This window comes from Mixophyes fleayi, chromosome 6, assembly GCF_038048845.1.
Source record: "Mixophyes fleayi isolate aMixFle1 chromosome 6, aMixFle1.hap1, whole genome shotgun sequence".
NCBI classification, from domain to species: domain Eukaryota; kingdom Metazoa; phylum Chordata; class Amphibia; order Anura; family Limnodynastidae; genus Mixophyes; species Mixophyes fleayi.
In genome coordinates, this window is record NC_134407.1 from 95,219,832 (window position 1) to 95,246,851 (window position 27,020).

Sequence of the window (27,020 nt, forward strand, 5' to 3'; positions counted from 1 at the left end):
GACTCAGGCGCATCCCCACTCCTTTGCCTATGTCGTAGGTGGCGGTGTAGGCCTGAATGGCCTTTTGCTGCTCCTCCATCCTCTGCAGCATATAGAGGGTGGTGTTCCAGCGCGTCACAACCTCTTGTTTGAGGTGATGGCAGGGCAGGTTCATGCTTTTTTGATGTGCCTCTAGTCTGCGGTAGGCACTGGCTGAATGCCGAAAGTGTCCAGCAATTTTGCGCGCCACCGCAAGCATCTCCTGTACACCCCTGTCACTCTTGAGGTAATGCTGCACCACCAAATTAATTGTGTGTGCAAAACATGGGACGTGCTGGAAATTGCCCATATTTAAAGCCCGCACAATGTTACTGGCATTGTCTGACACCACAAATCCCCATGAGAGTCTAAGTGGGGTAAGCCACTGGGAGATAATTTCCCTCAGTTTCTCTAATATGTTGTCAGCGTTGTGCCTCTTATTAAAGCCTGTAATACACAATGTTGCCTGCCTTTGCACAAGCAGCCATTTTGTAGATGCTGCTACTGATGCAGCTGTTGCTGTTGCTGCGGCGATGCATCTACCCAGTGGGCTGTCACAGTCATATAGTCCTTCGTTTGCCCAGAACCACTTGTCCACATGTCCGTGGTTAAGTGGACAGTGGGTACAACCGCATTTTTCAGAGCACTGAGGACACTTGATCGTACTTCTCTGTACATTTTTGGTGTCGCTTGCCTAGTGAAGTGGAATCTTGACGGGATTTGGTACTGGGGACACAATACCTCCATCAACCCTCTAAATCCCACTCCACTGATGGCGGTCACCGGGCGCACGTCTAACACCAACATTGCAGTTACAGCCGCAGTTATACGCTTTGCAATAGGGTGACTACTATCGTATTTTGTGGTCATGGCAAATGACTGTTGGACGGTCAATTGTTTTGTGAAAGACTTAGCGGTCTTACGACTTCCCCTCTGGGAAGATGACCGACTAACAGCAGCAACAGCAGCAGTGGCAGTAGTAGGCGTACCGCTGCAGGATTCCTCGGATGAATCCCGTATTAGAGAGGACCCTGTCTGGCTGCTGACTTGGGCTGCAGGACTCAATCTGATGGAGATCGTGGAGGAAGTTGACGAGGAGGGTGTTGCTGGTGTGTATCCAACTGGACCACGGGATTTAGGTGTCCCTGTACCGATGACGGTCCTAGCCCCAGTTCCTGAACTAACCACTGAACTATGAAGGTTATTCAGGTGACATATAAGGGAGGATGTCCCTAGGTGGGCAAGATCCTTACCCCTGCTTATTTGAGCTTTACATAAGCTACATATGGCCATACATTGGTTGTCCGGATTTGGATAAAAATAACTCCAGACCGAAGAGGTGCATTTTTTGGTCTTCTGACCAGGCATGACGATGGGCTTTTTCATCCCGTGGACATCAGCTGTTTCCCCCCCTGGTGCCTCATTTACAATAACCACATCACCATCCTCATCATCAAGTTCCTCCACAGCGCCAGCTACATCATCAATAGCCTCCTCCCGAGCCACCTCTTCCCGTACAGTGATGGGAAGGTCAGGCTTGACAACCACCAACACCCTTGGACTCGCCTTGGGGATTTGTGATAATTTCTCTTTAGAAGGCAGAATTGTTTGCTGTTTTGTTGCTGACAGCATAACTCTCTTCAATTTTTTGTGGGGGGGGGAGGAGGAAGAGGGCTAAGATCCTTGGGTGAAGATGGACCACTAGTCATGAACACGGGCCAGGGCCTAAGCCGTTCCTTGCCACTACGTGTCGTAAATGGCATATTGCTAACTTTACGTTTCTCCTCAGATGATTTTAAGTTTCTCTTTTTGCTTTTTTTTGAGAACTTGGGCTTTTTGGATTTTACATGCCCTGTACTAGGAGATTGGGCATCGGGCTTGGAAGACGACGTTGATGGCATTTCATCGTCTATGTCATGACTAGTGGCAGCAGCTTCAGCATTAGGAGGAAGTGGGTCTGGATCTTTCCCTACTTTATCCTCCAAATTTTTGGTCTCCATTATATGTAGCACAAGATACTGCAGAATGTGTGAACCTGGTAATATTGCAGACAGTACCAATGCACTTATACTGCAGGATTGGTTTTGCAAATTTTGTTGTAATTAAATTTTTTTTAATTATTTTTTGGTATTTTTTTTATAACTTTTTTTTACATTTTTTAAACACTTGGGAATAATGGGGAAATAACTATGCCCTTAGAAGCACAGGACACAGGACCACTGGACCACTGGACTGAACAGGACACAGCACAGGACCCAGCAGCACCACTGAACTCAAAATTTACAGAGCACAGCACACAGCACCACTGGAATTTTACTGTTAAATGTGTGAACTTGGTAATATTGCAGTACCAATGGGCTTATACTGCAGGATTGGTTTTGCAAATTTTGTTGTAATTAATTTTTTTTTTAATTATTTTTTTGTATTTTTTTTTATAATTTTTTTTATTTTTTAAAACACTTGGGAATAATGGGGAAATAACTATGCCCTTAGAAGCACAGAGCACAGGACACAGCACCACTGGACTAAACAGGACACAGCACAGGACCCAGCAGCACCACTGAACTCAAAATTGACAGAGCACAGCACACAGCACCACTGGACTGATACTGCAGAACACAGCACAGCACAGCACAGAACTAAACAGCACAGCACAGAACTAAACAGCACAGCACGAGATCTACCAGGACAGAGGACCACCTAACACACCCTCCCTCTACCCTGATCAATGCCCGAGTGAAGATGGCGGCGACTAGCGGGGAATTTATAGGATCCGAGTATCGCGAGATCCGACAGCGGGATTATGACTCACAGCCTCGGTTTCAAGTTTTCATTTGGCGCCAATACCCGGATCTGTCTCGGATCCGACTCGGATCGGAAAGGTTCGGGTGGGCTCGGATTCACAAAATCCGAGTGCGCCCATCTCTAAAAAATATATGCTGTTTTTGCAATGTATGCAATAGTTTGATACAAAGTTGACTCCAGGTTCGCGTCACGATCCCAGGCTGGGATTCGCAGCTAAGCTTCATTGTGCAGTCGCAATAGTAAAGATCCAAGCCCATATAACGTATGCATCGGCCTCACACATTCCAAATTAGAATTATTTTTTCAGAGTTATTTATTTTATTCTTAAATATAAAGTATCTTTGAAAAATGATTTTATTAAAATAGTAATACAACGTAAATTTTAGTTGCATACAGTAATAATATTAGAACTTCTATTATATTTGCAAGCTACTAAAAGGTCATTAACATTTTTATCATATTGTCTAATGTTTAAGGGGGCCCACTTCATCAGGGGCCCACAGGGCCCATTTCCCATCTGGCAAGCTGACTCCCTGGCCAGTCCACCACTGGTCACATCATACTTGCCTACTCTCCTGAAATGTTCGGAAGACTCTAGGGAAGAACGCTACAATAAGTTAAAATTGTGATGTTCTGCTTCTCATGTTAATGCTTGCTACACCTGAATTAAAAATAGTCCCGATGTCCCCTCACTCTCATGATTTAAACAAGGCTAATTGTTCTTATTTTAGACGTAAAATAGAAAAAAGTATTTAGTTGAAAGGGGTGACACTACAGGGGTAGTATCATAGTTGCCTGCTTCTGAATTTTTAGAAGTTCTCCCGGGAAAGCAGTGTAACCTCCCACATTCTGACCACTTTCCTACTGAAGTGTGTGGAGCTTAATGACATGATTCACAGTGTATCATGTCACCCTGACCCAACCACTGCTGTAGTATACAGCAAATTATTGCAAATGGGAGGTGGGGCTTAATGATGCGATTCACGCAGCCATGCCACCGGGGACAGCAGCAGGAATCTTTCCTCCAGGAGATTAAAATATTAGCAAGTATGGGTGGGAGATTAGACATTGATATGTGACATTTACACTTTTGCACATTGGGCACCCTGGGTGTGTATTGTAAATTACCTCCTTTAATTGATACCTGACTAGAAAATACAGTGTGCAAATCAAAGCTGGGGTCCTGAAAATTAAAGCAAATTACAATTTGCATTGGTTCTCAAATTTTGGGTGAAATTTGTTGTAGCAAAGATAATATTTGGAGGCTTTACACAACCTTCTTCAGTGCATGGTTGCTAAAAGTCAGTTTTACTTACAGACACTAAAAGTAACACAAATTGAAGTAATAAAGTTGGATAAAATAATGTCATCAGAAAATATTAAATCCTTCTGATTCAACTACACTGCAAAATATGACTAGGTGAAGTTGTGTATGTGTCATCTAGATAAATATAGTTTCTCTTTTTAATTCATTTCCATGTTGCATAAATAATGGTAAAGCTTAAAGTTTTTGAATAATTGAAAATCCCAATAAAGGGTTTTGTATAAAAATCCACCTTTTTATTAAATGAGCAGAACTGAACTAAAGGATTTATATACTACATCTGTCCTATATCTATTAATTAATCAGACAAATGCTCTTGCGAAGCATATCCAATGTTTAATTCTCCTGCAGGGTTTAGATTTTTGCAGGGCTGGAAATCCTCTGTTCATACCTGGTCCACTCTGCTGTGTTATATACCCTACACCTTGAGTTTCAACCAACACAAATAGCTTTTACGTTGCTTGAACAGATTTGTTATGTGTCAGACCTCTGTGCTAAAGGCTGGAAATGACAGTAGACATGGTTCAGAATGGTGAAGGAAAAGGTACAAACTGAATATACTGTAGCTGAGATTGAACAATGGATCTATGGGTGAGGGTGAAAGCAGGTAATAACAGAAAATCCGACTGGTGCAGGTGAACTTGCTGAGTAGAATAAAACCAATAACAGAGATGTCGGCTAGCAGCTTGCAGTAGTCCAAGGTAACAGGAGAAGTAACAACAGCAACAATGAGAACAACATTAATGACTGGCAAGGTGAACTGAGGGAAACAGGCATAAATAGGAAGAGAACAGATGCAGTAATTAACTGGTGCAGCAGGTTCACCCATGCTAATGAGGGAAGAGACAAGAATACAATAGCAGCACCTGTGGTGGATCCAACATGGTCCAAGAGACAGAAGCTGCCGAGACATAGCAGCATCCAAGGTGAGGCTGCAGTACAAGCGAATGCAGATCCTGACACTATGGAGACTGTATTTTAGATTGAAGTGCTTAGAAACTTGATGCCCTGTTTATTACATATTTTATAGTTGTAAATGTTGTCATTTACATTCTGTTGAAATCCAGACGTTTTTATATGTTTACTGCAACATATCTATGTATACAAATGAGGTGATGTGTCATATGGGCAGCACGGTGGCTTAGTGGTTAGAAGTTCTGCCTCACAGCACTGGGGTCATGAGTTCGATTCCCGACCATGGCCTTATCTATTTGGAGTTTTTATGTTCTCCCCGTGTTTGCGTGGGTTTCCTCCGGGTGCTCCAGTTTCCTCCCACACTTCAAAAACATACTGGTAGGTTAATTGGCTGCTTTCAAATTGAGCTTAGTCTCTTTCTCTCTGTCTGTGTGTGTATATGTTAGGGAATTTAGTTTGTAAGCTCCAATGGGGCAGTGACTGATATGATTGTGTTCTCTGTACAGCGCTGCTGAATTAGTGGCATCATATAGATAGATGATAATGATATGTACCAATGAACTGAATGCCTATGTTAGGTAATTGCTCGAAAATGGTGGTCACATCAGACTTGTGAAGGTGTTTTGGGTTTTTTTTGCATTTATAGGGCGAACCCTGTATGGCTGGATCCTTTCTGCAGAAACTTGGAGTTGGCAGCACAAGCAGAGCATGAAGATGATTTACCTGAAAACTTGAGTGACATTACAGATCTTTGGAACAGCCCAGCAAGAACACATGTAACTACTTTCTTCCTAAGTACAGTTAGTACTATGGCTTAGCGTTTTAGTCACTAGGGGTCATTTGAAAACACACTCTCACCACTCTTACTTTCCCATTCATCCTTCAACCATTTCTATACTTAAGTTATTTGCAAGCTACGCAACACATTGCAAACTTTTTGAAGTTGCATAAAAATGTGTGCACAGTTCTCAGTTAATAGGTACATAAGTGGGCGACTGAGATGAATGGGTGTCTTATAATAACCTGCAAGGTACACCAGGATTCCTTTAAACATGTGTTTATGATCCATAGGAAAATACCAGTGAGTCTATTAACTACAAGCCCAGTAACTAAAACAACATTGTATAGATAGCTATGAACATACTTAATGTGAATATTACATTTTGGTGTATCGCAGTGGAGAGCTTATCACACCCATCACCATGGACATATCTGCTTCATCATCATCATCATCATCCCCAACAAGTTTTCCCGCTGTTCATAAACAGGCTCCTTTCTTTCTATGTTACCTTGCCTCCTGCACCCTCCCCTGAACTCAAATCTGTGTGCACATAACTGCACCTAAATGCCAGTGATCCTATTATCATATCAGCCTCTCCTCTGTACTATTACTACCCTATTCTCCCATGACATAAGTCTGTTTTTATAACATTGTGCTCATTCCAGCCCTACATGAGACAGGTACAGCCACCATGCATTGTCACCAGTGATCCAAATCTCAACTCTGGCACAACTCTGCAAAACTTCTCATATACCGACAATGAAGACAATCTCACTATAATATTCACTTACTCCACTACAAATGAATCCTGACTTCTTACAACACAGCCATCTCTTTTGCCAAGCAAACCTACTTGAGGTCCCTAATATTTACCAAGTCATCCAATGCCCTGTAGATTCTTTGCCATTTTCAACTTGCTTCAGCACCTCACCTAGGCGCCCATCGGATTACTCACTCCCACATCCAAGGTTTCTCCCATGCTGCTCTCCACTTATGGAGCTCCTGACCAGACTCTCACATAACCTTTCATTTTCAAATGTTTTATCAAAACTTACCTTTTTGGTATAGCCTATCCTACCACCTAATGTTACTTCATCTGGGGGTACCATCAGAATCTGTCCCAATCTCCACTCTGAGTCCCAATATATACTATTGTCTTAGCATAGTCTCTTCCTCTAAACATTAAAGTCTCACAATTTGACACTCTCTACTCTTTGTCTCACATTTCAACTTCTTTGACAACCTCATAATATATGCTTGTTCTGATTAGAGTTATGATTTCTTTGTGTATGATTTGTTTTAACGACTGTCTGTAGCTGCATAGTTGTATGGCACCTTACAACTAAACCGTGATAATAATAGTTGTTTTTATTGTCTTTGCAAAATGCTATACTCTTTTAGGGTACTTTTGGTCGTGAGCCAACTGCCACTAAACCAGAAGATGATTGCTACCTTCGTGCAGCAATTCAAGAGTATGATAACATTGCAAAACTGGGACAGATCATGCGTGAAGGACCTATTAAGGTGAGGATACACTACACAAATGTAAACAAATTCATACTTATTTTCTTAACTATGGTTTAATCACACTTGTATAAAAATGATAGGTATGTTTAAACTACAGTTCTGAAAAATATGTCAAGATACTTAAGAATCTAAAATTACTACTTCAGTAAGTATGTTTTCTTAATAAAGAGAAAGTATCACTTAACCTTTTCTAGCAAGCTGAAACACAGATACCCCCCCCCCCCCCATTTTTGTATTTAAGTATGAAGTCTGAAGATCAAATGCATTGTTTAATTTTGCAGGTTTCAACAATTCATCCCTGTTCCACAACAAACACATGAAACCACATCCTACATAATTAATACACTGTCATAACCATATGAAACAACATAGGTGGGAATATATGCCTGCCATGGTGTATCTCGAGGAATAGGAATTGATGGTAAATATAACTAGCTTCTCTCCTCTGCAATCCTCCATGGCAGGATGAACTAAACCTATAAAAGTAAAGGGGGAGGAGGGGCATTAAATACCAGATCAGCCATGTATGCTGCATATACGTAGACAATTTTATTAAGTTGCTGTGTGAAGAACATGTCACCCAAACTGTGCATTGGCTGATAACATTACACCCAGTAGATAATGTTGTCATGAATCGTGGTCTTGGCTCTGTTTACGCCACTAGTCAGTATCATGTCACCTTCTGTCATAATGCAGCATTCTAAATCCTGGGACAAAGTGTGACTGTCTGCTGCACTGGAGGCTGTCAACTTGGGTGAGACATTTTGCTACATCCTGCCTGTTCTGAGCACCTGACTTCATCCACCAACAAGCTCCCTCTGCAGACTATAAAAGCCACCTACTACACTCAGCTAATCGCCAGTGCAATTGCCAGTTCCTAGTTCCTGGTTACAGCTTACCACTGTTGCCTTTTGTTTGCTGCTTCATTCTGCCTGCTGCTGTACAGACTTCAGCCATTAACCGTTCGTGTGGATTCAACTTCATTCTATCTGTTGCTGCACAGATTCCAGCTTTCACCTCTCGTGTGGATCCAGCTCTCTTCAGCCTATTCCTCTGACTCACCTACTGGCTCTTTGGGGTAGTAGATGGCTCTGGCTACCGGCTTTCAGTTCCAGGCTTGATGCAGGTCCTGAGTTCTGAGTTGTCCAGGGCCAGTTCCAGGCTTATCCAGTTCAGGAGGTAGTCACCCCTGTTAATCTGCTTCCTGAGTTCTGAGCCATCCCAGTCCCAGTTTTGATACTATAATCTTCTAAATTTTTGGATCCTTGGGGATACTGGGTCTCTGGCTGTGGTTTCAGTCCCTTTCTTCCTGCATCCAGGTTCCAATCCAGTATGGAGACCAATCCAGCATTCCTCCTCCTCACATCTTGCATACATGAATAGAGCACATCCTCCCTCTATAAGCAAGACCTTCATCTGGCCTCCTAGTTTCCACTTCATCCCTGCCACAGCTAGTTCCAAGGGTCCCAAGACGGATCACAGAAACTATTGCCATGACAAATGTCTGGTGAAGGTATGAATAGATGACCATGCAGCCGCTTTACAGAGATCCACTGTTGAGACCTCAACCCTACATGCCCAAAAAGTTGCCACTTCTCTTGTTAGAGAGCATGTAGGATTTCTGTCACCTTATTATGCCTGTTTCTCTTGTTTGCCTGTAAAATTTCTTCTCTGATAAATTTCAGGATGGTCTGTTGGATGGGGCACATCCTTTCCTAGGCCCTGTTGGGATCACAAATGGTTGTTCTGCATTCCTAAATCCCTCTGTTCTAGATAAGTACACAGAGAATGCTCTGACTAAATCAAATGTGTTTAGCTTTCTTTATCATCAGCTGGTTGCAAACAAAAGGAAGGCAATATGATTTCTTGATTAATATGATATTATTGCATTACCTTCAAAAAGAGTTATTTTCATCACAAAGCCTGTGAATTTGTTATTCTATGCTCGGAAGTGATTGTCTGAAAGAAATCTCTTGAAAAGGCTCAAAAGGGATCAGACATCAGAGTGTTGAGAACTATTTTAAGGACCCAGGTTGCCACTGCTTGAAAAAAATGCATAGTATGGTCTTTAAATAAGGTCCTTTTATCTACATTTATAATAGATCACTAAAGGGTTACTTTTTTCTTGTCCGTAGAAGTGTGTTATTTACTATCTCCATGCCATCAAAGATAGTCCTTTAAGATTTGGCCCTGGTACAGGAAGTCTGGCCGAAGAGGTAGAGACCACACTTGCTCCTGAAGCATTTCCCAAGCTACTGCAAGCCATGGACGTCATGGCCAGAATGGAAGGATTGCCTGCTTTTTTTTTTCAGTAAGTGAGCAAAGACAGGAAGTGGAAGGAAGACATAACCTTGTTGAAAGTTCATGGGATTGCCAGAGCATCTATCTCCCCCTGAAACTCTGTGGTAAGAGGAAAATATGGGCACTTTGGTGTTCTAATTTACCGACATTTTATCTATTTGAGGGAGGTCGCACTTTCTTGTTAACCACTGGAATATTTCCTGGTGCAAAGTCCACTCTCCTGAAGTTGTTTTTTTGCTGTAATATGTTTCGGCTAACTGCTAATATTACTAGCTTGCAGAACCAGATAGAGAGGTCTTCACCTTTAGCAGCCACTTTTTCCGTAGAGATTGTGACACTCACAGGAACTCAGATGCCCCCAGTTCTTAAACTCAGCGTAGTGTAAGCTTATGAATATCACCGCAGCATGGAACAGGAGGCGATGACAGGCGAGACAGTGGTCAGGAGTAAGCCGTGGTCAAAGGGAGATAATAGGCAGTGAGGCAAGGTACAAGCAAAAGGTCAGGCCTGGCAGAAAACAAGAATATCTGAGTCACAGGCAAAAAAGTCAGGGTCACCAGCAAAGAATCAAAGTCCAGAAAACAAGCCAAGGGTCATACACGATAATCTAATACAGGAAACAATACAATGCACAGGAGCAGGTCAGCAACCAGGAACTGAGAGCTATAACCAGCAGAGAGGCTAAGCCATTCCTGCCTTAAATACATAGAGCCACTAATATGGACCCTGCAGAAATAAATCAGCCTCAGGAATCTGTTGATTTATTTATACCAGTTAGGCACGCAGCCTGACCGATTGCCTTACGATGGCCGGGGCAAAACCGGAAATGGCATCCCTGTTGTCATGGAGACGGCCGAGACGCAGCCAGGGTAAGAGAGAAGTTCCCATAGCTGCTGCGGCTCGTAACATATTAATCGTCTATCACAGTGATTGAGTCTTGAAGTTCAGCACAGTATGGAAAGCTGTGATGTGTAAACCTTCCAACTCTGCTGAAACCTAAGGGTCCTCTGGATCTGACAAATTTTCCTCTGAGAACATGATGAAATTATATCCTGTAACAACTTCTGACAATGTAAAGAACCCATTTATTTTGAATAGCATGTGTCCACTCTTATACATACTCTGTAATCTTGTGGATCAGAAGTGTTAGTGGTGACTGAACCATGCAATAGTCATGAGCCTAAATATGCTACCAGCTTGTCTGGAGTATTGTCTCCTAGGCTTATAATATCTTCCTCTTCTAGCTACCATCATTGAAGCCATAGTTCTGTCTGAAAATGATTGGTATCCAATGATGCCTTGCAAAAGAATTCTATTTCTCTTGGGCATAACTTCAGTGCTTTTCAGAAATTTCTGTCAACTAATATCTTCCTGGACATCTGGATGAAGAGTCTCAACCCATAGTCTGAGTGCTTTAGCCACTGAAGCCATAGCTACTGCTGATTTTAAGGTAGTTCCAGAAGTAGTATGAAGGTTTTTTTTAAAACAACTTTCCACCTTCCTATACATATGATCTCTTATAGCAAATGTGGCCCTGGTTGATAAACTGGCTATTGCTGCATCTTCTTTTGGAACTAAACTCCATTTCAGTGCCTGTTCCTCACTGAAGGGACATACTAATGCTTTGCAGTTAGACTGAGATTTTGTTACTTGTTCCCTTTATTTATGAGTTAAATCTTTTACTGCCTGATGCATTGGAACAACACTATTTCTTCTACAACAGTTGTCAAGGAAGGCACACGGTGGCTTAGTGGTTAGCACTTCTGCATCACAGCACTGGGGTCATGAGTTCGATTCCCGACCATGGCCTTATCTGTGTGGAGTTTGTATGTTCTTGTCGTGTTTGCGTGGGTTTCCTCCGAGTGCTCCGGTTTCCTCCCACACTCCAAAAACATACTGATAGGTTAATTGGCTGCTATTATATTGCCCTTAGTCTCTGTCTGTGTATGTAGGGAATTTAGTTTGTAAGCTCCAATGGGGCAGGGACTGATGTGAATGAGTTCTTTGTACAGTGCTGCGGAATTAGTGGCACTATATATATATAAATAAATAGATGATGATGATGATGATGAAGAACCTCTAAACTGCAATGGAGGTTGATACTTCATTTATCCCCATGTTTGTATGAGGCTCTCCACATTATCCAAATTAAATAGTCTGGGCTCTTCTTTAATGTCCATAGATTCAGTACTAAATAAATCATCCACATATTCCAAGAAGTCCATTTCTGACTAGGAAAATACGTCCTCTGATTCCATACTTGTGTGGGACCTTACTCTCCTCACCCACTACATATCAGATAAATCCTAATTAGTCACAAATGATTTCATCATGTGGAGCATCCTCCAAACCTGGACGACATGTGCATGCAAGTGTGCTCCATTTCCAAATTTGTATACAAAATTCCATTCCATTGCACTGCATTTGGTACCAAATGTAGCAGCTAGTGGTACTTGGTTAGCCAAACCTCATCCTTGGCTTGCACCACAAGAGGTGTATCACCAGAACAACAAAAGCAGGTAAGCCCCTTCACAACAGAAAAACGCAAACTACTACCTGTCCTCTCTACCAAAGCTAGAGACTGGAAAAAGAAACAGGGGAAGAGGAGTTGCTGCACTATATACTACCTGGGGCATTACTATGCTCCTATTTCTACCTAACGCTAGAAGGGGACTAACTTGTTGCAATGGTTGGCATTAGAGGATTGAAGAGGAAATATATAAATGGACTGATTTGACCATGATGCCCAAACATTTGCATTTACTGTATATAGATGTGTGTATATACACTAGCATGCAAAATTTTGCAATCACTAAGAAATTTCTTAATTTTTGAATTGATACTTTTTTGTTATCAATGTACCATTAAATTGATTTAAAAATATATTTAAGACAGAACTAATTTTGCAAATGACCTTGCTTGAAATAACAGATGTACTGTATAATTTATTTTTCACATATGACTGCAAAGCCACATTTTCAGCAGCCTTTACTCCAGTGTCCCAATTCTGGATTAAAAAATGGCCAAAACTAAACAGCTATCTCAAGAAAGACATCAGCTTATTGTTGTATTGAGAATTGAAGACTATTCCATGTGTCAGATTGCCAAGAAACCGAAGATTTTATACAAAGGTATCCACTACTATCATGAAAGAAAAGGGAAAATAGGATCTAATCAGGATAGAACTAGAAGGCCCAGATTCACAAATACACAAAATGCCCTGAGTTGATGGCTTCCTTAAATAGGACAAGCCAAATACCAGTGTTATCTGCAACAGGAAAAAGACGACTCCTGGATGCTGGCCTTATAGGCAGAATTGCAAAGCAAAAACCATACTTGAAACGGGCAAATAGGAAAAAAAAGTTCAAATGGGCAAATTGAAAAGATGCTGGAGAAGTCCTTGGCGGAGGAAATGTAATGGTATGGGGCTATTTTGGTGTTGGTAAGGTGGGAGATTTTACACAAGTGCAAGGACTATAAACCAGAAAGGTTGCCACCGTATTTTACACCATTATGTATACCCCTGTGGTATACAGTTGTCTGCAAAATAACATATTTGTATATTTTTACTGTGTGTTGTAGGTAAATGTTATTGAGTATTTACTGGTCATACACAATAGCTTGTAGCACGTGCATTTTAATAAATTAAAAAAATTAAATGCCAAAGCATATCTTACTGTCCACTTTATTGCATGTTATTTATCATTGAACAATGTGCACTTATTATACCTTGAAAATCTTAATTTATTTTGGATGATGGACCTTTCTTTTAACCCAATGTTAACTTTTATACCATGTAGTAACATGCAATAACAAACATAACAGAGACTTTTCTTCCTGGAAAATATGCTAAAATACGATAATGGTAGCATTCTGGATTTTTTCGTGCCCACACCCCCCTTTCCCGCTGCCGGGGACAGACATGTTGGGAGGTTTGGTTTGTCCCCCTCCCCCAAAGTGTTTCTTGTGAAACCTCTCCCCATTTACTTTCATTTAACTCTATAATATACATTATATTCATTTTTTTAATGGAATTTGGCTTCCGAACAATTTTTTGTGATATTTACGGGGTCCTTTCTACGGAACATATGGACAACATTGTGCTATAAAATGCAGATGGCAAATCAGAGTGAAGTGAGAAACATCTCTTGTTCTATCAAGGAATGCAAAGTGAACATAGTTTGCATTTTTTTAAATGAAAAATTGCACGCAAGTACTCCCGTATTCAAGTACAAGCGGATCTGAAGAAACGTTTCTAGTTTAATATGGGTAGAAGTCGGTACTGCCTATATGGCACTTGCCGAATGCAGACAGACACAACACACTGCAGGATGCGTACAATGCCTTTCTGCAATATAGACTCCCTTCAGTATGCACATGTAAAAAAGTATTAAATAACACCTGTTAATAATATAATAATATAATAGAAATTCATTAAAAAATACTTTTTTTTATTATTCTCTCTCCATGAAATGCATACAGTATATCAGCATGTTATTAATACCTACTGTACATACAATGCATTTATACTGTTGCTATCGTCACTATCAATCGGTACTTACACCTGCCCTGTAGCTGGTGCAATTGATATGGCTAAAAATCACATACCTGAGAGAGGGCCAGAACTTGAATCGGATGAATGTACATGTGCTCAACCTTGGCATGCCCTTACTGTACATTACAAAAAAATACAATATATTACATACATGAAGCGCTTCCTTGTGTGGCACTTGATATTAATCCGCACAACATGAATAGCATTCAGTTGTAGAAATCATTATATAGAAAAATACAACCTCACATAGTGTATTACAGTATAAAACATATAGGGATTGGTATGGGATAGTTGTGCAATCATATAAGGATCCACCATCCAGACACTGTGTTGACCCCGTAGTATTGCCCCCCAAGGGTTTGTACTTACAAGATGTAGCTCCAATATGTGCAAAACAATGTAATCACAGGATGGCTTCCTTATCCCACCAGACTCGATATCTATTCATCAATATCACTTCCGCTTTTCTCATCACCAAGCATGGAGATATATGTAAAAGAAAAGAACAATCTAGTGTTTTACCCTTTATTAAAAACAATTCCAGCAATAAAATAGAGGAACTATACCGGAAGACGGATGTCAAACAGCGTGTCAAACAGCATGTAATCACAAACGGAAGCCCCTCCCACGAGCTTAGCAAATCACGCTGCTGTCAATCTCCCCGACAAGTCCTCTGCATAAAACCAACGCGTTTCAACTTCACACTGAAGTCTTTATCAAGGTATACCTTTCCGGTATAGTTCCTCTATTTTATTGCTGGAATTGTTTTTAATAAAGGGTAAAACACTAGATTGTTCTTTTCTTTTACATATATCTCCATGCTTGGTGATGAGAGAAGCGGAAGTGATATTGATGAATAGATATTGAGTCTGGTGGGATAAGGAAGCCATCCTATAATTACATTGTTTTGCGCATATTGGAGCTACATCTTGTAAGTTCAAACCCTTGGGGGGCGATACTTCGGGGTCAACACGGTGTCTGGATGGTGGATCTTTATATGATTGCACAACTATCCCATACCAATCCCCATATGTTTTATACTGTAATACACTATGTGAGGTTGTATTTTTCCATATAGAGATTTCTACAACTGAATGCTATTCATGTTGTGCGGATTAATATCAAGTGCCACACAAGGAAGCGCTTCATGTATGTAATACATTGTATTTTTTTGTTATATATATGTGGAATTTTTTGGTAGTATTCCATTTACATATGAGAGGCTGCAAGCCAGAGTGAAGTGCTAGACGTTTAGAATCTTTTGTATTTGATCCTTACTGTACATTGACTACGTGCATACACCCCTTCCCTCCCCCGTTCCACTCTTGAAACTGTAGGCCATTGGAAGTGTCCTTTGCGTTGAAAATGAATTGCATGTCTTGTGTTCACTGGCATATAGTCAGTCTCTGGACATGCGCAGAGCAATTTGGTTTACCTTGTCAATATATTTTACAGTTGGGATTTAATTATTGTCGTATTTGAAATTAAATAGTACATGTATTTCTGCATCACAGGCTCATAATAAGAAAGTTGTTTTTAGATGTATGTTTTGAATAAAAATTGTGGATTTTATGTTTTCCAATAAAAGTGTAAATTTATTGTGATCCTATAAGTAAGAGTGTTCCCTTCGCTGCGTAGTGACTGAAAGCCTAGTCTTGTGCTTAAAGTTCCACTTAGTAAAAAATAAATGTACAAAATAAAATATGTAAAAGAAAAAAATATAAAAATTATTTAGCAATATTGCTCAATGAAAAAAATGTTTTATTCACAGAATAATAATAATTTTTGACTCGTTCTTTTCTGTTTCCGCCATCTTGAGATACTTGTAGTAACGCATTGCATGTTAAATAGACATCCTCATATTCTGCTCTGCATGGGGCAGCTTACCTCCAGCAAAACCTGACATATCTCATCTCCGGCGGGGCTATTGCTGACTATAGCAGTGTTATTGCTGCAGATGACCCCTTGGTGGATAGGGGCTGTGCATAGGCCTTTTAATGAGTGGCTGTAAGGTCAGCGGTATGGTCTGTGGGGTTGGGGTGAATTAATTTGTCTTGTTTTTAATGCAGAATGTTGGGAGTGGGTGGGAATATAATGTAAACTGTTATAGTAACGAGCAGCTGAAACTTTATGATCTTTGAGCCACTTGATGTCACAGAAAATCTTTCTTCAAATTTAAATGCATAAACTTTGTACCATAGGTCATCCATTTTGATTTATTGATGTTGCTCCAAGCATGCTTAGTTGTACATGTTACACGTGTTACTTTGCCTAAAAATCATTCATTGTTAACCATCATCCTCACACAGGGATCCCTGCTGAAAGTGGTGCTGGATGATTATATGAGACTGAAAAAGTTGCTAGCGCAAAGGATGGTTCATAAGGCCACCACCAGCACTGGGGACCAGTCCTCACTCACAGAGGTAGAATGTCTTGTAGTGGTGTGCAGGCAATAAGGCCTGGTTTGTGGAAAATGGGTCTGCATGGTGTGTTTTCTATCTAATACTCTACTCTTACCATGCCTATATAAGTTAATCATGTTATTCTAATTATTTCTAAAGCCAAAAAGTGAATAGTGACAGGACTTGCAATGTTTAGTGGGGAAAACCTGCAATATAAATCTGCATTACCTTTGTTTAGTGCGGAAACATATATTACTATTTATTTCAATAATTTAATACCATTTTACTTTTTATTAGCAACCAAGCTCGATGTCCATTCACAACATCTCCAATCTGCAGCAAATAAATACTAGTATTCTTTGCAACAGCTTTTTTCCCCCCATTTTAGAGGACCCATCACCAACTGTATTTAAAATGTACATAAATGTACATATTTGTTATAATTGTATTGCATTTTGAACCATCTTCAGGCAGTAGCCATTTGATTTGCTATTTTCCTCTTTCATCCATATTAGGGGCACTCGAACTGGAGCCCTTCTGCTCCACGGGAGGTTTCTGTCCTCCCTGAGCTCGCCTTAGCTGTAGTTTGGACACTTTAAATTTCACTGTAAAATTCTAAAGTCTTACTCATCTATACCACTCCCATATCCACAGCTGTGGCGATTGCTGGATGCTATAAGGGGCCTGAGGATGTACCACATATTGCTGTCCACCCACTTCCGATGTGGGCCTGCCTCTTGGGGCAAAGAGGGTTTCTACTCAAATCTATTTTTGGAACAGAAACCATACAGATATTTCCGGCCCATTCTGAACCTGAATACCCATACACCGAGTTTTGGGTAGATAGGTTCAAGATGGAGTCTTTGAGGTCTGTCATAAACAGCATGGAACAGAACAAATTTATGACAACAAGGATAGTAGCGCCTTCTCAGATTTGCCATTCAGTCCCATCATTTTGAATTTCAGGCTTTTCCTTTCGGCCTGGCAACTGTGGCAAGGGTGAAAACCATGGTAATGATAACTACCCTTCTGAGGTCCAGAAAGGGGAGAAGGGGGGGGGACTGTCATTCCCGACCTAGATGATCTGCTGATTATGGTGGGAATACAGACCTTGCTGCAGGCCCCTGTATTAGAATCTCATTGAAGGATCATCAACTGCAAGAAATCCAACTTAATACCTTCCCAATGGATGGTTTTTCTGGTTTTTTTTTTACAGGTCAGGTCAGACTTTTAGGGAGGAATTCAATTCCCCCCAGAATAATGCAGCACTTAGTGTATTACCGTTAATACGGTGAGTTTAACATAGACTTCTGCTCGCAGCTCAGGGAGCCGCAAGCAAAAAGACGGCATTGACATTTCCGTATTAACGGTAATTATGCGCACTATTACCGTAATATCGGTAATATTGTGCAATTGAATTCCCCCCTTAGAGCAAAAGTACCCAAACTCCAACCGAGCTTCTATACCCTAGTGTTTCAGTGTCCCAGAATGGACTCAGCAAAAAAATGTAAATATAAAAATTTCACCATGGCTTCAAGATCTGAACAATACAATAGTAGGAGCTTGACCTTGGTAGGCTCCTTTAAAATTGACACCACCTAAATTCCTGCTATCCATGGGGAAGCACACATTATCATGCAAACTAAAAGGGCAGCTTGTTCTACAACACTATAGCAACATCTGCTCACACAACATATTTTTTTTTATGGATGATTAATAATGATTAGTTTTAAGCAGCCTAGAGGCGCATGAATAAATTTGATATAAAGAAGAGGTCCATTTGATTTTTACTTCTGGAACATCTGAATATGTAAGTGAATCTACATCTGTTTTATGATGTCCGTTCCCTTTGTGGTGGCATCCTATAGTTCCCACATGATATGAACATTTCGCTTGGCCAAGTACCAGTTTGACCACATACTTAAGTGACCAAATTGATGTAGGGACCAGCATTTGGGACATTTATGGTGTCACAGTGATCTTATAGATGTCATCTGCAGTGACCACATTTACCAACATGTCTGTTAATGATCCAATCAATTTTGATTATTACCGGTTATGTGGGTCAGGTTGGGACACTCTGCAGCTATTCCAGCATGTATGGCCAGCATAAGATCTTGCAAGATCTCAGAAAAACTTGAGAACATAATGGTAGACAAGAAATGTAAAGAAAAATTGTATACTAATGGATATTACACTACATGAAATATTATCCACTCAGGATAAAGATATGTATAATTTAATCAACATTATATATCTACATTATGGGAGCCAAAATCATCTTTCTGAACAGTGGAGGACTGAAGCAGCAAATGCAGTTCAATTATACTGTGTATAAAAATCATCACAATACACACATATGAACATCCTAGACAAGGAATCAATTGTAAGTCTGTTTGTGTTGATGTAAAAAGTATCATAAGCAGGACAGTTTGATAACCTGTCTCGTTTTAGACCATGTGGTCCTTAGTTATAGGTATATCTAAATAGATAGATAAAGCCATTTTTCTTCCAAGTGAGATGGAATATTAACAAAGCAGACACACAGTACACTAGCTAGACACAAGTCAGCTTATCTACATAAACAGCTTTTACATATACAGAAAAAATATATGTGCTAACCACATGTAGTAAAAACATGGATACATCAAATGTGCATAGAAAAATATATTTGTGAATTTATAATTTATATTTATATAAATAACAATGCCTGTCAACCTTGAATACATATATAAATATGTATAAATAGTAAAAAATATTGCAAGAAGAATGCACAATAAACATAATAATAGAAACCTGTGTCATTTAACCCAGGGTTTCCCAATATCTGTGATGTAATGACACACTTGCTGACACATATATGTCTTAATATACGAATATTGTCGAGAATAAAACGAAAATCTTTAATAAATGGAGTGTGTTAGAATCAAATAGAACTATAGTTACATTGCTATGTGTACAGTTAAAATATAGATCAGATATTGTATATGTGTTGCATATCTGCAATGTATTTTAGCACTTTTCCCTTAATTCCCATCAAGTCTTCTGCTATGGTTAGTTTGGTATATTGACACCCAAGTATGTCCTGACACATTGGTTATAAATTTCTGATTTAATCCAACCAGTCTGATCTCTAAATAGAAGGTAGGTCAAAACCCCCAAACACACAAATTAAGAGTATACAGTATATATATTCATATATCTAATGGTTGATAAAAATAAATAACATGCCACTTAGTATTAAAATAATGAGGTTTCTTGGTATCTAGATAATTATCCAATCAGAAAATCCAAAAGACTTGTATGCCAGCAAACAATTTCCATACATTCACAGCCAATTAGGTAATTTTGTATTCCATAATCTGAAAAGGAAACCAGCAATATCAGCAGTATGAACTTCATGATCTGAGCTTATTAGCTGTATTAGAAAATAATTTAACTAATACATTTTCTGCACCTTCAGTATAACATAAAACATCTATTGGTTTCCTACAACATTGCAAATGGAACATTTTTTCCCCCACATTTTCTCAATTATAGACTCCTGGGGGTAAATGTATCAAGGTGCGATTTTGCAAATCCAGCGATTTTATCATGAGAGTTGAAATTCGCAGATGTATGAAGCTGAGATTTCATGCAAAATCGCCAGAGTTCTGCTTCTGTCAAAATCGCTATTTGCAAAACCGCCAGAGATCAAACTCCCGACTGTTTGCCATTGCAGCTCTACAAGTCTGAAGCTGCGAGTAAGCAAACTCAGGAAAGTTTGCTTTCAAACACACCAGATACAACACGCTGCTTGATAGCAGCGTGTTGTAGAAACACATCACTGATACACTGCCCTGGCAGCTGTAAAAATGGTAAAAAATAGAAGAAAGTATTAAAAAAAAAAAAAAAAGCGTGGGGTCCCCCCTCTATTCATGCTTAACCCTAGTGCTGCCTGACTACTGCTGGTAGCGTGAAAATCGGGGAAAAATTTTGCGTGGGGTCCCCCCGATTTTCACTTAACCAGCACTAGGCAAACCAGCCTGGGTTGGCGGCACTATAGCAGTGGGACACACAGCAGGGGTCCCCCTGCCATAATGACTAACCAACCCTAGACTGTTCAGCGCTGGGCTGGATTCCCTAGGGAGTGGGGTCCGCCGAAAAAAAACGAGCAGGTCCCCCCCCTAGAGACAACCAGCCCAGTGCTGATAGCACTAGGGCTCTTCCTACTACCCCTGGGCTGTGGGTAGTAGGGTAATAACGGCGATAAAGAGTGAAAATAACAAACAGACGCCATTTTGTTTTGTGGAACTAAAAGTGCCAGCCAGCCAAGTTGCCCAAAATAGTGTGGCCATGCTGCTGCTTGTATAACTACAAGCACCAGCATACTCACGGCAGCCAGGGCATGTTGGCACTTGGAGAACCACAAGTGCCAACATGCCCTGACATCCCTAGCTGGCTGAGACCTGTAGTACCACAAAAAAAAATGTTAAAAAAACCACAACACCCTGGTAAACACTACACACATTTAATAAAAATAAAAAACCAACAATAAACACAGTAACCACCCTCATTTACACATATACATTTATTAAAAATAATAAAACCCCTAATACTCACCAATATAGTCTTCTTTCTGTCATAAATGTCCCAAAATAATTTGTAATTCCAAATGTCCGGCTTGCCCCAGTCCCAAAGTATTTATACCATACAAATGTCCTTGCTTGAAAAATCTCTTCTTGCCTTCGCCCAGGAGGGGCCCCTTGTTGATAGTAGTCTTCTTTTCTTCGGCCAGGGGGGCACCATATTTGTACATCCCGACTCTGTGTGCTTGCTTGAAGAAAAACAAAAAATATTGGAGCCGCCGCAAACACCTCCTACCTAGTAGGAGGTCCGCTACGCAATGAACATACGTTCATTGCGCAAGGTCTATGTACTGTATTTGGTCATTTTCCCACGCTAGTGGGGAAATCACCTAATACTGTAAATAGAGCTTACGCAATTAGCGTAGCACATGCGCAATGACCTACGCTAATTGCGTAAGCTCTAGTTACAGTATTAGGTGAGCGCCGGTAGCTGTATGACAGGCAGTGTAACAGTGATGTGTAACAGTGATGTGTTTGCCAACTCGCTGCTACAACACAGGAGAGTTAGCTAAACACGGGTGTGTTTACATCGCAGCAAATCGCCAGAGATGACTAGCAATTTTGAAGATCAGGGTCAAAATCGCAGCTTGATACATTTCTGTTTTTTTTCACTAAAATCGCGGTTTATCACCCGCGACTTGCTGCGATTTTAACACGCTGTCAAAATCGGACCTTGATACATTTACCCCCTGGAGCTCGTTCCACCTGTTTAGGCTACATACACAGGGGAGTTGAATATGCTCAATGAAGTGTAGGTAATTTGCCCTTACTTCAGATGAGCTTTAAGTCAATTCTTTACGGTGTCTCAAATCTGTACTGCAGCATTACTTGCTCTTTAAGTAGGTCACAAAACTAATATTGCTAATATTCTGTTTTAAAATAAATGTTTTGCCCTTTACATTAGGAAAAGATTAAATTGATACAATAAGAAAATCACAACATCTGCAGCAAATCTATAAGATCCTTTATAATTTAACTGTTTTGGTAAAGGTTCTTTGTTTTGTGAGTTTTAAAACTCCCACACACTTCTGTATTTTGTCCCCATTTATTTTGTGAATAGCAAACATTTACTAAGACCCACATAAACAATTACTTAGAGTTGGAACAGATTTTTGTCATCAATCTTTATCTTCCTTGTCACTGTCTCCGCATATGTAAAGTGTGTGGAGCTACAACAGTCGCTAAATAGAGCATCAACATTGGCATGACAGGAAGCCTCATAGCTTGAATGCTAAGTAGATTGTCAGTTACTCATTTAAATGATTAAATAATACATCATTAGATACAATAGTAAGTGCACTAATAGTTCATTCATTCGTTTTCATCCTACCTTTATTCTACTGTGATATCAGATTTTACTATTAGATGATACAGGTTTGCATTATAGTATTTCTTATACATTCTTTTTGCAACATGTCTTACTATAATATGTAAATGACATTCATTGTAATGTTTATAAATTGTATATTTGCAATTGTATTTTTGTATGCACCTTTAATATATTCACATTTTTATGACCTGTGTTTAGTGCATTTTTCTATGTTTTGTGTTCTGTGTTTAGTACAGTGGTGGATGTGTCTACGTTGTTAATGGTATATATTGCTTGGATATAAAAATATTGGTTTTCTGTTTTTTCAAACATACAGAGAGAGCACACTTTTTCTAGCCTAATGATGCAACCTGAAGCATCCTAAAGAGAGGAGCTTGCGTCAGACCATAGCACTCCTATTGTATCACAGTGCATTGCAATTAGGGGGTTGTCATTGTAATTGGCATATTTGGAGACAGACCCATAGTCTTGCCAATAGGATATAAAAACAGAGCTCAGTCTGATCCTATAAATAAGGGGTTGGGCACATGAAAATGACTGCAAACTCCGACAGCACATACCCTGACATGATGACACCGATGGTGTCTTCCCCAATAGACTCTTCAGAGCGACTTCTCAGATTCCTTTGGAGTATGGTTTACAAGTAGTCGCTCTGAAGAGTCTGCCATGAAAGACACCATTGATGTCATCATGTCGGGGTATGTGCTGTTGGGGTTTTCAACGTCGCTTTGAAGACTACCACCGTAAATAAGGAATGTAATTGTTCAAAACGCTTCTAAATTATACTGCTTTTTACATCAGTAAAGATTGACTTACATTTAATTCCTGATCAGGAGACTCTCTTGTGTTATGCATGTTAAATTTAATTGATCCCAGGAGTACATTTGAGCCTGACACTAATATTTGGAAATTATGTTTACTTGATAATTCTTTTCCTTGAAGAACTCCAATGCACCCCCCAAATGGTTTATTCCTTAACCGAGTAGAGATAGGAAAAAAGTTGACAGCCCAGTAAGGTATAGAATGACAATCCTCCTTTCCCTCCTTGTCCCTCCTTGTCTTTTGAATGACTTCCCAAGTTGTATTCTGGTCACCATGGAAATCAATTCATGCACATAAAAGACATTTCTTGATCAACTGCTTGCAAACTTTTCCTTCCAAACTGAGGGCCTGATTCATATTTAGATACAAAATGAATGCAAGTTCTGTTTAAAAAAAAACGTATGTAACTATAGTTTATCTCTGTCCTTTTTGGTAAAGGTTCTTTTTTTGTGAGTGCTAAAACTTCCATTTGTTCCTGTATTTTGTCCCCATTTATTTTGTGGATAGCTTAAATGCAATACTAGGTTTGTGGTTTACTTAACAATGTGCATCAATTTAATATTCAGTATGTAGGTCAAGCCAGTAGAGGGTCAAGAGTTGAGGGAAATATTATAGAATATATTAAAGATGATGAAAATGTGTAGATTAAAAATCGTTCTATTACAGTTAGATAATTTCAGGATGCTCAATTAAGTAATATGTACGGTTTCTCAAATGAATTTGACAAGGGTTGGAACAGATTTTTGTTATCAATCTTCATCTTTTTCAGAGCCGAATGTATCTTAGAATGCATTCATCTCTGCATACAGGCAGAGATTCTTCACAGTTTCGTTCTGATGCACGCATACAGGTGGAAGTTGGAATTGGGTGCAAATGCACCATTTTTAAATATTTACACTTAAGTCAGAGCAGACTGCATATAAAATTAAAAATGCTTTGTATGAGAAATTCTTACATGACTTTTAGAATTGTCACAAACAAATGATTAGTTTTCTAATAGTATAGTATGTATTGTGTTAAAAATAATTTTATTTGCTAAGTCCATGACTGGAGAGTGAGCATGCACAATGTCATAAGCCTAGCATAACATTGTTTCACTGTAATTAAAAAATAATTCTAACAATTGCGGACACTTACTTTGCTAGTAAGCTACACACATGTGCGATTTCACATAGACAACATAAACCCCACAGAGATAATGCTCATCATTATTTTATACCTGCCCTGTAGCAGATGCAGAAAATAAAGCTGAAAGCATGCGTACTGACTGACTGAGCTGCATCTGCATAAACACGCCCTTAGTGCACATTCATTCTCCTCTTCCTTCCCCGTTCCAACTCTCAAGTCATACGTACTCATGTGTCATGTGTGTTCAGGTATGAATTTCATGCAATCGTGTGTGCTCGTTTTGTGAGCATGCACTGTGTGATTTCACATAAGATATGCTACACAAACTATCATATGTTCTGTAATCCTGAATCAGGCCCCAAGTGTCCTCTGAAGTCATGACATCCAAAAATAGTTATTGGAAAATGTATATATCGATGACCATCCTGCTGCTTTGCAATGTACTTCTGCTTAAAAACTTCTGCTTCTGCTTAATGACAGATTGTGTAATTTTGCCATCTTTGCATTTATTTTCTCCCATTCAATTCCAAAAATAATGAATCATTCTTTACGGTTCTCTAACTCTATCGCTTAGCGTAAATTGTCAGCCATCATATCTCCATCACATGTATTCTTTGCCAGGGCCAAAATCCGTCCTCTTAATTTTTCAGAATGTGGACTTTCAGAAGATATCGATACAAAACTTTTGTGAGTTTTGCATCAATATTGTCAGGTGCCGTCCCGCTGCTTCCTCGGCACTGTTGCCTGTCCTCTCTCTTGTCGTGTCTTGCAACCAGATGTGAAACTTCCGTCCGGGCTGCCGGGGCTTCTGCGCACACGCCTCCCTTTGCTAGGCAACATGACACTATTCTATCCTCCGGTGGCAGCTGATGGCAGCGCCGCCGCCTCTCTCCTCCTCATTGGCTGCTTACAGTTTATAAGGCAGTTCCTGTCCTCCCTCCTGTGGCAGGGTGTTAGGTCTTCCTCCCTACTCCAGCATCCCAGTGTGATTTTGGCTTGCCTGATTACCTCTGTTATTCCTGTGCCCTTACTGGCCGGATTGTCTTGACTACTCTTTTGGATCTCCCTAGTGCATTGTTGCTCCTGACTGTAACCGACCTGGCTTGTCTGACCCCTCTTCTGGATTCCCCCTTTGTACCTCGTTGTCAGCACGTTATCGAACCAGCTCATCAGACTACTCTCGTTCTGTGCCTCGCTATACGACTCGGGGAAGGACCGCAAACTGCGTGTCTTCTGCAGCAGAGCCCATACCTCCTTGCGGGGGTTCTTGGTGAAAACCAGGTGCATGTTAGATTCCATACGTTCCTCTCGAGTCAACGTTAGCAGGTACTCTAAACCAAGTTGTGACAGATATCTCCCTTGAAATGTTGTATTGCCTCATTTTGAGATCCTAAATTGGTGCGCAAAACAGAATCATGACTCTGTTTCACTCGGAACCCAAAATCTCGGATCTGTTGCATTTCTCCGATTTTGAACCTCTTAATCTCTAGTTGTTTTACAACTCCTGGAGAGCCACTGGTTGTACAAGCTTATTATAGACAAATTATTATTTTTGTAGTAATCACTTTGTCAGAAATACCTTTACTCTTCAACAGGGCCTGCTCAATATCCTCACCATCAAAGGGAAACTTTCAGGACTTGGGTGAGCTGGCCCCTAATGTCGAAAATCTTGCTGACCATGGTTGTTCTAAGAGCATCTCCTGTGACAACGCGAAATCATGGTCTGCAAAGCCAAAATGGCAGAATTGCTATTACTTTTTCTTTTACTTTCTTTATTCTCTTCAGTGTATGTGCATTTAGAGGAATAGGAAGGAACAAATAGAGTCTTTTTAACTTGCTGTTTTGGCTTTTCACCATGAAAACATTTTGTGGGATATTGAAATTTTCTATTATATACTGAAACACTTCTCTGTTCAATGCCCATTCTCTTGGATGGATCTGATATCAACTGTGATAATCTGCCAACATGTCTTTTTCTACTACATGAAGTGTTGAGAGGGACTTTAGATTTTTTTCTTCCCAGGATATGATTTTTGTTATCTCTGGCATCATACATTTGCTCTTGGTGTTTGCTTGTCTTTTAAATAAAGCTACCACTGTCCAATTGTCTGACAATTTTTCTTCTGACTCCATGCACCTTGTTCAGATGAGTGCCACATCGTTTGGAGCTTGAATCTGTAACTATAGTCAATTCTGGTTCTGAGAGGTATATTTCCCTTTCTTTGATATTGGATCTTGCCACCATTTCAAAGACATGTTTGTGTATTGTGTAAGCCTTAAAGGTTGATACAATGATTTTGGATTGTGATGCCAAAGTTTGAGTACTACTAGCTTGCCGAAGAAAGAATCCCTATGGTTGAGAACTTTCCTTAGAGTCTGAGACATTGCCTCACAGAGGACTCCTTTTGAGATTGGATGTTGAATGTTTTGGATTCTTTCTTGTGACACTGATGCTTTGTCTCTTGCTGTATTTACCTTAACAGC

General features: G+C 40.0%; 1 protein-coding gene across 1 annotated transcript in view; it reads left to right on the top strand.

The window, feature by feature from the left end:
* The window catches only part of CDH23 (cadherin related 23), a 1,005,178-nt gene that overhangs the window by 969,502 nt on the left and 8,656 nt on the right, over window positions 1-27,020 (top strand). The window contains exons 66-68 of the mRNA XM_075217048.1: window positions 5,709-5,838; window positions 7,245-7,367; window positions 16,536-16,649. Coding sequence (XP_075073149.1) covers window positions 5,709-5,838; window positions 7,245-7,367; window positions 16,536-16,649 — 367 coding nt within the window. The remainder of the gene's footprint in view (window positions 1-5,708; window positions 5,839-7,244; window positions 7,368-16,535; window positions 16,650-27,020) is intronic.